Source organism: Corylus avellana, chromosome 7 (genome assembly GCF_965113065.1).
Source record: "Corylus avellana chromosome 7, dhCorAvel1.hap1.2, whole genome shotgun sequence".
Classification (NCBI taxonomy): domain Eukaryota; kingdom Viridiplantae; phylum Streptophyta; class Magnoliopsida; order Fagales; family Betulaceae; genus Corylus; species Corylus avellana.
This window is the reverse complement of record NC_142496.1, coordinates 928,182-940,699: the sequence shown is the minus strand read 5'-3', so window position 1 is coordinate 940,699 and position 12,518 is coordinate 928,182. Positions and strand designations below refer to the sequence as shown.

The 12,518-nt window shown below is 36.3% G+C and overlaps 2 protein-coding genes across 2 annotated transcripts; one reads left to right on the top strand and one right to left on the bottom strand.

Annotated features, from left to right (window-relative positions):
- The first annotated feature begins 454 nt into the window (after nucleotides 1-454).
- On the top strand, nucleotides 455-7,459 carry LOC132184439 (subtilisin-like protease SBT5.6). The gene is made up of 9 exons (XM_059598077.2): nucleotides 455-545; nucleotides 657-849; nucleotides 949-1,134; nucleotides 1,314-1,425; nucleotides 3,828-4,389; nucleotides 5,179-5,276; nucleotides 5,358-5,715; nucleotides 6,001-6,214; nucleotides 6,719-7,459. The coding sequence occupies exons 1-9, from the start codon at nucleotides 477-479 to the stop codon at nucleotides 7,261-7,263; spliced, it is 2,337 nt and encodes a 778-aa protein (XP_059454060.2). The 5' UTR covers nucleotides 455-476; the 3' UTR covers nucleotides 7,264-7,459.
- An 825-nt stretch (nucleotides 7,460-8,284) lies between these two features.
- LOC132184992 (class V chitinase CHIT5b-like) lies at nucleotides 8,285-9,728 on the bottom strand. The gene is made up of 2 exons (XM_088518043.1): nucleotides 8,594-9,728; nucleotides 8,285-8,449 (listed from the first exon to the last, which is right to left on the bottom strand). Exons 1-2 carry the CDS (start codon nucleotides 9,702-9,704, stop codon nucleotides 8,421-8,423), a joined length of 1,140 nt encoding a protein of 379 aa, XP_088374169.1. The 5' UTR covers nucleotides 9,705-9,728; the 3' UTR covers nucleotides 8,285-8,420.
- Between the last annotated feature and the right edge of the window lie 2,790 nt (nucleotides 9,729-12,518).

Below are 12,518 nucleotides of genomic sequence, written 5' to 3'. Positions count from 1 at the left end.
GGAGGACACCAGAAAAACACTAGAAGAACGCATAGCATTTCCCTTTTAAAAAAGCACACATCCTTACCTACGATTCCGCGTTTTCAAATCACTTTTTTAAAAATGCAATGCCAACCAATCCTTTTTTTTGTGGTTTGTTTAAAATCGCACTTTTCGTCTATAAAATTATAATGTCCGCCTTAAATAAAAAATCCTAAAAATAAATTGGTTGATGTGCATCAGCAAATAAAAAGTGGTAGATAACATTAATTACTCTTTTCATATTCAAATTTATCTTTTTAAAATTTAAAATAAAAAAAAAAAAAATGGAGAGAGCGAAACAGACTGGCCTCCTCCTTCCTCTAATAATTATAGCATGCGTCTATATATAGAGGGTATTCGATCGGTTGGCATGGGGAATGAGGATATAGTAAGAAATTATATATATAGCTCTTGCCGTCTTGGGATAATTGGTGTGGGGATTTTGAGGACGTAGAATGAAGAGATTCTCAATCTCTTTCGTCCTCCTCTTCCTCATTCCTCTCTTAGCTTCATGTGAAAAACAGGTCTTTTTCCTTCTCAATGATTTCTATCGTTTTTATATTTTCTAGTTGGGATTTGTTCTAGACAAAGATTTGTGATTAAAACATTTTGTTTTTTTTTGGGCTACTATACAGGTTTACATAGTGTACTTTGGAGGGCACAATGTAGAAAAAGCATTGCATGAGATTCAAGACACTCATCATTCTTATCTGCTCTCTGTGAAAGCGACTGAAGACGAAGCTAGAGCCTCTCTTCTTTACAGCTACAAGCACAGCATCAATGGCTTCGCCGCATTGCTCACGCCCGAAGAAGCCTCCAAGCTATCCGGTAAAAGAAACTGTCACTGTCGCCGGGGTTTCCTTCGTGGATTCCGGTTATGACTCATTCTTTCTTATTCAGCTCTGATAGTGTCATTTCTTTGCACAGAATTGGAGGAGGTGATAGCAGTGACTCGGAGCGACCCGAAAAAGTATTCTTTGCACACCACAAGGTCATGGGAGTTTATAGGGTTGGCAGGGGAAGAGGGAGATGAAAAGCACTCGAGGAGAGGCGGAGAATTATGGTCCAAAGCCAGATATGGGAATGATGTTATAGTTGGGCTCTTGGATAGCGGTAAAAATATCAATACAAGCATCACATGCATGCTATTGGCGCTGTATATGACTGTTTGACATGTGATATCGTTTTTGTAGTTTAGCAATCATATGTATGCATGTGTGTATAATCACATCATTGCATATGGATGTGGGCAATATGATTGCATGTAATGATCATGAGTGTGTTTTCATCAGGTGTTTGGCCAGAATCAAAGAGCTTCAGCGATGAAGGAATGGGACCTGTCCCAAAATCATGGAAAGGAATCTGCCAAACAGGAGTTGCTTTTAACTCATCCCATTGCAATAGGTGAGTTTGCTTTCTTCTATATGTGGTATATATTCACTTTTGTGTTTGGCATGATAGTTGATCTATATAGTTTTATATTCATGATTTGTGTTTGGCATGATAGTTGATCTATATAGTTTGCTTTCTTCTATATGTGGTATATATTCACTTTTGTGTTTGGCATGATAGTTGATATATATAGTTTTATATTCATGATTTGACACTATTCGATTTAGGATTATCAATTTTTGACACAACCCACTAATCCAATACAGATTAGGCTTGTAGAGTTAACTTATGGTTGATATATATATATATATATATATATATATAGTTCGTTAGGATTGGGTTCTTAATAACAACCCGAACCGGTTGGGCGTCAGACTCTATGTCTTCTTTTTCTACTTAATCTTCACAGTTTATTTAGAAACTTGTCAAGATTTAAGTTTATAGGGGTTTTCTTACTCCAGATAGTTTTATCCATCATAGAGCGACGCAGTTGCATCATCTAGTGCCTTTCTCTTTTTTGGTCTCCTTCTAAATCACTAAGGTGCTAAGAGTGAAATGGGTTTTTCAGATTAGCTTGTATTTGTTCTCTGTTGTAATCTCTTTTGACTGAATGAATGTTTCTCACAAAACAGAAAAAAAAAAAATGCTTTAATACCCTCCAAACCTGACATGCAAATATGAATTACCACCTCTAGACATTGACAACCACTCCAATTTGAGGGGCATTGCTTATTAGGGTACCTCCACTCCAATTTGAGGGGCATTGCTTATTAGGGTACCTTTGCAGCATAAAACCAGAAGGCTATTAATTGCCCCACTCTTGGCATCTTTTGATGGAGTTCCTTTCTTGTGGGTGACCCATTAGTAGCTTTCTCAATGAACATCATCCTTTGATTGAATTTCAAGGCCACTTGCTTATTCCCTAAAACTGTTCCCGGCCAGTGACAGCTTTCAATGGGCCTGCACTGCGTCCTATAACTTGTCGTTTTGTAAATTTCTGTTTTGGATTATTTTAGGGTTTAATATAAAATAGTATTTTAAATATATTGTTTTGTGTGGAAGATACCTCCCTTGCTTGTCCATTTCAAGCAAACCGATAAGTGATTTAATTGCTTTTGGCTTCTTCTCATTCCCCATCTTGTGAGCTTTTCTTTAGTTCCAAGTCATCTTATTTGGTTTCTTCTCATTCTTATATCTGCTAAGTCTATAAGTAACCCACATTTGGAGGACACCTTCCAATTATAGAGGAAAGAAACAATATTAATTCCCTAAATCAAAAGCACAAAGACATTTCTATATCATTTCATGGAGCTATAGCGAATGATTGTGATTGAGAAGCTAGGACCCATGCATGTCATTTAACCGTTGACTTTAATAGTGTTAATTTTCTTGAATGATGACTCTCTAAAATTGGGGTGCCCGGCCCTCCAATTAATTATAATGTCCCTCATATTTTATGCCCATACCCTGGAGGGGAAATGGGAAAGAAATGTTTTAGTTTGGATGAAGCACATATATTAATGTTTGCCTGTCCTTTGGTTTACTCCTCTTTCACTATCAAACATTTTGCAATTTTAAACTTTGGATTGTCTCAATGTCCTTCCTAAACTATCATTGAGGTTGCAATATCCCTATTTTGTACAAAAATTGACAAAAATACCCTAATTTTGTAGTTAGTGTTAAATTATTATTTATCCTAAAAGCTTATTAAGCTGATACCAATTAATGAATTTAATTATTTAATTTATATTATAACACTTCCCTTCACGTGTAGGCTCAAACTCTCTTTATAGGTGAGACCTAACACATAGAATATTTAATTAAAACGGGAGGTGGAATAGTGAATGATAAAAACAAAGTTCGAGCTCAAGATCTTTGGTTTTGATACCATATTAATTAAATCACAAATTATCTTAAAAACTTAAGCTTATAAGAATGAATAAATTTAACCATTTAATTTATATTCCTCTAACCATTAGAGAGGGTAAATATACTTTTCTCCTTTTATTATCATATAGTGTGCTTTTAAGAATTTTAACCATTTAATGGTGTATATGAATAATGTAGAAGAGCATCATCAAAGGCATGAACTCTTCTAATCTTGGTGTCTTTCCTCTTTATTTGAAAGCCATTGTCTGGTTAAATCCTTAATTAATTGTATGATGGAATGAAGTATCTCTCTAACTATATTGATTCTTGCATAAAAGTTGCTTCTTTTTTTTTTTCCATTAAATTGTCTATTTTCAACAAAAAAGAGGGCTATAGATAATTTTCACTACACATAATTAAGCATGTTTAATTACCGATGCTATAAACTTTCTATCCATTAAGAAAGTCCCTGAAAGTATATAAAAAGAAACAAGCACATGAAACATTTCCTTTCCACGGCTAAAATTTCTTTCACTATTGGCCAGGAAGCTCATTGGAGCCCGATACTACCTCAAGGGTTATGAGACAAACATAGGCCCTCTAAACGCCACTGAGGATTACCAATCAGCTCGTGACAAAGATGGCCATGGAACACACACTGCCTCAACCGTTGGAGGCCGATGGGTCCCCAACACCTCCGCCATCGGCGGCTTTGCTCATGGCACCGCCTCCGGCGGAGCACCGCTTGTCCGGCTCGCTATATACAAGGTCTGCTGGGCTATACCGGGCCAAGAAAAAGCAGGGGGGAACACTTGCTTTGAGGAAGACATGTTGGCAGCCATTGACGATGCCATTGCTGATGGTGTTGATGTTCTGAGCATTTCCATTGGGACTACTAAACCTTATCCTTTTATCAATGATGGTATTGCAATTGGAGCCCTCCATGCCTCGAAGAAAAACATTGTGGTGGCATGTAGTGCTGGGAACTCGGGCCCTGCACCTTCAACTTTGTCGAATCTGGCTCCATGGATGATCACAGTTGGTGCTAGTAGTGTGGACCGTGAGTTTGTCTCTCCTGTCGTGCTAGGAAATCATTTGAAAATTGAGGTAAACATTTAGACAAATTATGCATATATAATTTAGATCTCATTTGATTAGGATTTCATAGCTATTTATTATTGATATATACGTCTATTATTAACTATTGAACCATCCAGTACTGGTGGTTCGATGAATCAAGAAAATTTTGAAAGTAATTAGGTACACACTAGGGTATGAGTTCAAATTCCGCAATAGGAATTTTCATGTCCGATTAGATCATCTTGGTTCCCATTGATGCTCTAGTGTTTCTCTCAGACTTGAGGGAGTACCTGCAGTTCCCACCATCTAAGCCCTTTCTATGCGGCTTCCAATAAGTGTTATTATAGTCATTCTCTTAAGTATAGTTATAGTTAGTCTCTCACACCTGACCCTTTTGATTAAGAAAGAAAAAAGAATTTTACAAACAAAATTAAGTGTTTTGACTTTTAAAATCATGTGTTTTTTCTACATTACATTTTCTATGATTTAGTATAAAAACGTACTTTTGGTCTACGTACGAAATCGCAGTGTCAAACATACTCTTAAGCAGAAAAAACTATTATAATATAAATTAAATAATCAAATTCATTCGTTCCTACTTTTAGGATAAGTAGTAATTTAATATGTATCATACCAAGGTCCTAATTTTGAACCAATTTTCATCGTTCACCTCTCATGTTTCAATTAATATTCAACGTGCTGAAATTGGCCTATTAAGGGAGAGTTTGACCTCACACTTAAAGGAAAGTGTTAAAATATAAATTAAAAATTAAATTCATTCATTCTTATCAACTTTTTGTTTTGAATTATTATTAGGGGCAAACTGTGACTGAATTCAAGCTGGAGAATAAGCTGTATCCCTTAGCATACGCGGCAGATGTTGTTAACCCAGGCATATCCAATGACCTTGTTGGGTAATTTTTCTCTCCACCTTCTCTCTAGTTTCTGCAAATGCAAAGATGGATTGTTTATTTGAATTGGATTAATTGTTGCAGACAATGCCTCCCTGGCTCTCTTTCACCTGCAAAGGTAAAAGGAAAGATAGTTTTGTGCATGAGAGGTAATGGGACAAGAGTTGGAAAAGGCCTGGAAGTGCAGAGGGCTGGTGGTGCTGGTTTTATCCTTGGAAATACTCCCGCAAACGGAGCTGAGTTATCTGTTGATCCTCATTTGGTTCCTGCCACTGCTGTAAGTTACAATGATGCCGTAAGAATTATGAATTACATCAACTCTACTGAGAATCCGATGGCGAAAATCATACCGGCAAAGACAGTGCTACATACCAAGCCAGCACCATTCATGGCTGCATTCACAAGTAGAGGTCCAAATGCTATTGACCCTAATATTCTCAAGGTAATAACTCTTTTTTCAAGCATACATTTTAGTTCTCAACACCCCCTATCATCACCACACGATCTACGAACTCGGCACATACCCAACACGAAATTATTGAGTTAAGGTTGAGAGGTCTCACCTATTTATTTAAATAGGATAAGTTAAAATCGGCCTATATAGTCTTATATCAATGTCTTCGAACTCGACATGAAACTTTAAGACTAATAATTTTTTACACAATTCTCGAACCCCTATACGAACCTAATACAAATTTTTACTTGCAACTATTGGTTTACTTTGCAGCCTGACATCACAGCACCAGGGCTGAATATACTGGCAGCATGGAGCGAGGGAGACCCTCCTACAAAGTTGTCACTAGATCACCGAATTGCCAAGTACAATATTTTATCTGGAACTTCAATGTCTTGCCCTCATGTGGCTGCTGCGGCTGCACTTCTCAAAGCCATACACCCAACTTGGAGCAGTGCCGCAATCAGATCTGCTCTAATGACCACAGGTACTTATATCTCATGAATATCTTACTACATTTTTTTTTTTATATTGAGCTGGATAGTGCTACATGTTACACTCCATCATGCCCTCATCCTACGAGGTTGAAGTGATGGTACTGTCCATCAGCCATTGTTAAAAAAAAAATCCAATAATTGATGATGGCTTACGCGTCAAGCCACCAAGATGGGTATGTAGTATTTAGCACTTCGCATTCGAAATATAATCTTTTTATACCATTTCATTTTGAATAATATTATATACAACATTTTTATTATACAATGCTGACGCGTAATTCTCTAATTTGGGAACATAAGTGAGGCTAGTGTCGTGTGGTTGAGACGGGCACGTACGTATTGTGATAAAAATATGATTTATAGCCTTGCTCTTTTAATTTCTTAGGCTCTAGTTATATAATGTATTTGGGTACTGTCAAATGTTGTCATGTTAAAACCATCTTTGCCTGCCATGGCCTAAATTCTCTAATATTTCACATTTCTACCTTGTGCAGCCGGGTTAACAAACAACATGGGTTTGCCATTGAGCGACGAATCTGGCAATCCAGCCACTCCCTTTGCATATGGCTCCGGCCACTTCCAACCCACAAAAGCGGCGGACCCCGGTCTAGTATACGACGCCACATACACCGACTACCTTCTCTACTTCTGCAGCATTGGGTCAATCAATAATGTTGACCCAACATTCAAGTGTCCAGCAGTGCCACCCTCAGCAATCAACCTCAACTATCCATCCTTGGCAGTCTCCAAACTCAATGGCACAGTCACCGTTACGAGGACAGTCACAAATGTTGGTCACCGCAAGAGTGTGTACTTCTTTATTTCCAGACCACCTTTGGGATTCTCCATAAAGGCCTTCCCAAGCATTTTGATCTTTGATCATGTTGGCCAGAAAAAGAGCTTCACCATCACGGTGAAAGCAAGAGGTCATCGGACGGCCACCAAGGTTGCTGACAAGGATGAGTATGCTTTTGGGTGGTATAGTTGGACCGACGGACCCCATATTGTAAAAAGTTCAATGGCAGTGTCTTTAGCATAAACATGGATAGCTAGTAAATTCAGTTTGATGGTTCTTAGCCAAGTATAGGAGCATAGAGAAGAAGAAGAAAAAAAAAAGGTCTTGGAAACGTTTCGTTTTAAGTTTGTCTTGAATTTGTTAGGATTACAAAGAATAATGCATTACTTTTTAGCTTCTTGAAAGCTCATTTTGGAGCTAATAAATGAAATTTGAGATTTACGTGGATGAATAATATAACTAAAGGTCCATTTGGGTTTATAATTTTTAAAAAGTACGATTTTATAATAGCAATTTTAAAATATGCGATTTAAAAACGCAGCTAAGCGTGTGGCAAAATCGTAGTTTAATCTTTAAAATTGTGCGTTTTAAAAGAGCATCTCATTACCTACAATTTGAAAACGCATATTTTCTACCTTTGCAAATCACAATTTCTTTAAAATGTAATTCCAAACAATCCATTTTTTGTAATTTGATTTAAAATTGTAATTTTTATCTATGAAATCCCAGTAACAAACGCACCTTAAGAATGCTGCACTGCAAATTCTCAAACTGATGAATAAAATATATATATATATATATATATATATATATATTCTGAATTATTCATCAAACGATATTACAGGCAATAATATTAATTGTACATATATCAAACATAAAGAAAATGAGAAAAGAAATGAGTGGATAAGGGAGAGATCATGTGACCCGGTGGTTGCGAAATAGGATTAACTTTTTGAATGACTAATCCCTCTTATTTGACACTTTCTTTGGGTATTGTTTTGGATTTTTCTTTTAGGTTAACTGTTTTTTATTAGCATTTGATTACCACGTGCTTGTGTCGAGATTTTTGGATATATATTATGGTATCTTGAGGATCATGAAGTTGATTATGAATTTATGATGATGTTTCTGTTGGAATAGTGTCAACTTATATATATATATATATATATATATATAAGTTGATATACATAGGCAGCTCATGTAGGAACATAGATGTATACCAATTTTTAAATTTTATTTAATTAGATCATAATACACCAAAAAAAAGAACACGAAAATCCACCCAATAACCTTACTTCAAGAATATCAAATCTTCTCAACTGATAATTAAAACGATTACAACATGAAAATTTGGAATCTCTCGGTAGCTTAATGCAGGGTAAATAATGAAAGCTCCAATCTCATTTATCGACTATCCATGCCCTTGAAGCTGCATATCAACAAGTTCAACAAAATGTTAATAATCTGAATGACAAAAGGACACTGACAGTACAACGACTTTAGGTCAAGATGAGAAAGGTTTGTGGTATTTTTTTTTTTTTTTCCCCTTTTTATGGGAAAGGAGAATATATACCTTGTGTTGTGATTTTCCATTTGTTGTCATAATTGATGGCCCAAAAGAAATACCCACGAAGCCCAAGGGCCTGAGCAAACCCAATCTTCACTGTTATCGACAGAGCATCATCGTACCCAACCCACGTTGTCCCGGTAAAAGAATAGACAGAAGCAGTGTCCACATCATATGCAATGGTGGCCTTTGTCCTCTTATTGAATGCCTCCACCTCTGAGAAAAGCAGCACACCTTCATCTCCCGGACCAACACCAATGGCAGGTGCTCCAACCCCATGAAGATTTGGGTCTTTGAGCTTCCATGTTTTCCCATAGAGCGGCAAGCCCATCACCACCTTTTCTCCAGGCACTCCAGCCTTGATCCACGACTTAAGCCCATAGATCGAGCTCAAATTAGTTTTCGGGTCAAACAATGCTGCATGGGCCCCCGTCACCGATGTATTCCACGATCCATGATAATCGTAACACATCACATTGATCCAATCCAAGTTCTCCTTGATTGAAGCCGCCGGGTACGAGCGGCGGCTGCCGTAGGTTAAGAAGTCCGCCGAGTAGTACACGGCGGCAGTGAGCAATAGGGGAGGCCTATTTGTGCTCCTAGCCTCCTCTTGGATTGCATGCCTCCATTCTTTTAGTAAGTGGGCAAAATCATCCATTTCTTTTCGGCTCTCAGGGAACTCCCAATCAAGGTCAAGGCCATCAAACCCATATTTACGAGCAACCTCTATGGTTGCATGTATGAAAGTTCGACGAGAGGAGGCTTTGGAGGCCATGGGAGCAAAAGGGTTGGGATCAATACCACCTCCACCAATAGAGTAAAGAGCCTTCACGTGAGGGTTCTTGTGATGAAGGGTGGTGGTGAAGTTTGAGAGGATTTCAGCCTCTGAATTTGAAATGTCAAACTCAAAGGTAACGTTGTTGGGCACAAGAAAAGCATACAAGATGTGGGTGAGCAATGATGTGTTTATGGCTGAAGGTGGGAAATTATGTGAAGCGCCCGAATAATAATAGCCAGCTTTGACGGCCGGAGACGAGGCCATGACCCCGTATCCGGTGGTGATAATGCACAGAGAGTATATAAAAGAAAGGAAGTGCATAAAGTTGAGGCTTACCATAGTTGGAAAGGTCTCTCAACTGGATTCATTATGAAGAGTAATGGAGATGTTATAAAGAAAAGAAAAAAAACCAGCTTCTAGGGGCTTTGACTTTTCTTCCTACAAAGAAAGACAAGTATTTATGAATATGATAGGCATGGATTTTAATAGGAAATAAAAGAGTGAGAGATGACGGAATTGATTATATATACCTTAAAATCGTTAGGTGAAACTTGTTGTCTTTGTTGATGTTTCTGTAAGGACTTCAAATTGATTATCCTTCTTCATTCGTGTAGAGTTTTTTGTCTTTCAAGATCGTAGACCCCGTTAGACATCACCTAATATCAATTCCAAATATCATATATGTGAGGTATAAATAGATTTTATAATGGGTCTCATGGTTTATTACCACAAATAAATGTAGATTATATTCATTAAAAAAAGTTATATAATTAATTAAGATTAAAAAAATAATAATGTAAATAAAGGACAAATTTTTCATTCAACAGAATTATAAATATCTGCAAGGCAACATAAATATTGCATAATTTCAACATTCTTGACTAATACTAGCTAGCTACTTCTTGGCTCATTCAAAGTGAAAAGCAGAAATCAAGCCTATGGTTTTTGACTGACTCTTAGCACAGAGAGTTAGTAGTATTAGGATGAGGGGCAGGGGGAGTGAATCCAAAGTTTTTTCCTTCCACTATTCCATTATGCACATGGCAGTACTGCTTTATTCTTAGATTTTTTTTAAAACAAGTACTCATATAAAGTTAATTAACACTGCCACGTTGGTAAAATGAGACGATGATAAAATAAAAGTGTGATTTTTAACAATTTTTTTTTAAGAAAGAATAATATTATTTGGTAAACTGCTACTCAACTGTGATACAATTGATATGATATTGCAATGAAAATTAATTGCCCTTCTTTTTTTACACGTACTCATCAAATTGCTGATTTTTACTATTACATTATCAAATTGTACGTATAACAGCCTAATAAATAACATTATTCTTTTAAAAAAACTTATGTAAGACTGATAAAAATATGATGTATAATGTTTCTGTGGGGTTAAAGTAATGATTACACTATATGAAATAATGTATCTAAAAGTGTCTTCAACTTTTAATGGGTGGAATTATTTGGCTGTCCTGTATATATGCTTCGTGAAGCATGCCTGGAGAGTGAAATGACATGAGACAAGTACATGGAAGCTGGCACACTAACACGACAATGGACTAAAAACCAAGAGGAAGCTTCCATTAATGCAAAGCCAAGTGAAGCTGCATATTTTAAGGTCCATATATTATACAATGGACAACTAATTATATTGACTGATTGCCCTCATTGGCTGATGTGGTGAAATTGTTTAAAAGTCTAATGGTGACAGGCAAAATTGGATTAAAAATAGTCAAAATTTTCAACTTGCTCATCAATGATTGTTGCTTTGTACGGAATCCCTAATTCCAGTTTAGATTAACCAAGATGTCTGTTGGAAATTTGACAGAAGTTTTGTTTAGCTCATAATATATACTTTGATACACCTGAATTTCTGTCATTGAATTTCTGGCTAGATGGGGGTGGCCGGATGGGGGTGGCGAATTTCTGGCCAGATGGGGGTGGCCAAAACCACTCCCAATGGTGGTTTGGGTGGCCGAGTCACTCCCAAATAGCCAAGCCACCCCTAATTTTTTTTTTGAATTTTTTTTAAAAATAAAAATAAAAAATTTAATTAGGTGATCACATCATCATTGATGACATGGTCACTTATGCCAGGTGTAGAATTTTAATTGGTCCACATATCAGTGATGTGAACTTTTGTTAAGTCAACTAATGGTCAATGAATGAAATGATCAATTTAATTTTTATCAAAACTACATGTACTTTCTGTAATATAAATTAAAACTTAGAAAAAAAAAAAAAAGTGTCCAAACCCTAAAGGGTTTTTAATATTTAACCTAAATTATAAAGCGAAGAAGACAAGGTGCATGCCCTGCTAACATGCGTGAAAGAGAGAGAGAGAGAGAGAGAGAGAAAATGCAGCGTGCAAAATGAGACCAATAAATCATTTTTTATATTTAATTATTTTTTTAATTAATTTTATTTTTTTATTATTAAAAAAAAATGCCTCCATCAGTCAACATTGTGGCTTTGTCGCTGATTGTAATTATGACTCGTAGGGTCTGTTTGGGATATTTGAAGAGCTTAAAAAAAATTTTAACATTCAAAAAAATTTGTTTGAAAAAAAGGTACTCGTTTGATAAAAAAATTAAAAATATTTTTAAAGGTTCAAAAAACCGAAAATTGCCCAAAAAAAATACTTTTGACAAAAGTTTAAAATGCAACTTTTTGTCAAAATCTATTTTTGACTTAAAACTTCAATTTTTCAAATCGCAATTCCAAATAGATTTTTAGTAGTGAGTTATGGTGACACGGTGAAGTGATGATCCTATACAACGCATATCCCCTATTACTTACTAGCCTCAGAATGGCTAATGGACCAAAGCAAATCCTTCATGGACTCAAATGCTATGGGCCTTGTTTTTTTGTCAAATGGGCCTCTCATAGTTGGGTACACCAAAGTCTAATAGTGCGGAAAAGTAATGGAACGATCATTATCCTTATAAAATGATCATGTTTATTGTGGGAATTCAGCAATTATCAAATTATGCTTTTACCACACAAAAGAAGAAGCTAATTGGGGAAAGAAAACCTTTTGGTGGTGTCCATGAAGATCCATTAAGTTCCATCATATAACAAAAGAGAGATATCTCATCATCATAGATGGCATTAGAGGAATATCTCATTATCATCTAAGAAAGTTGGAAT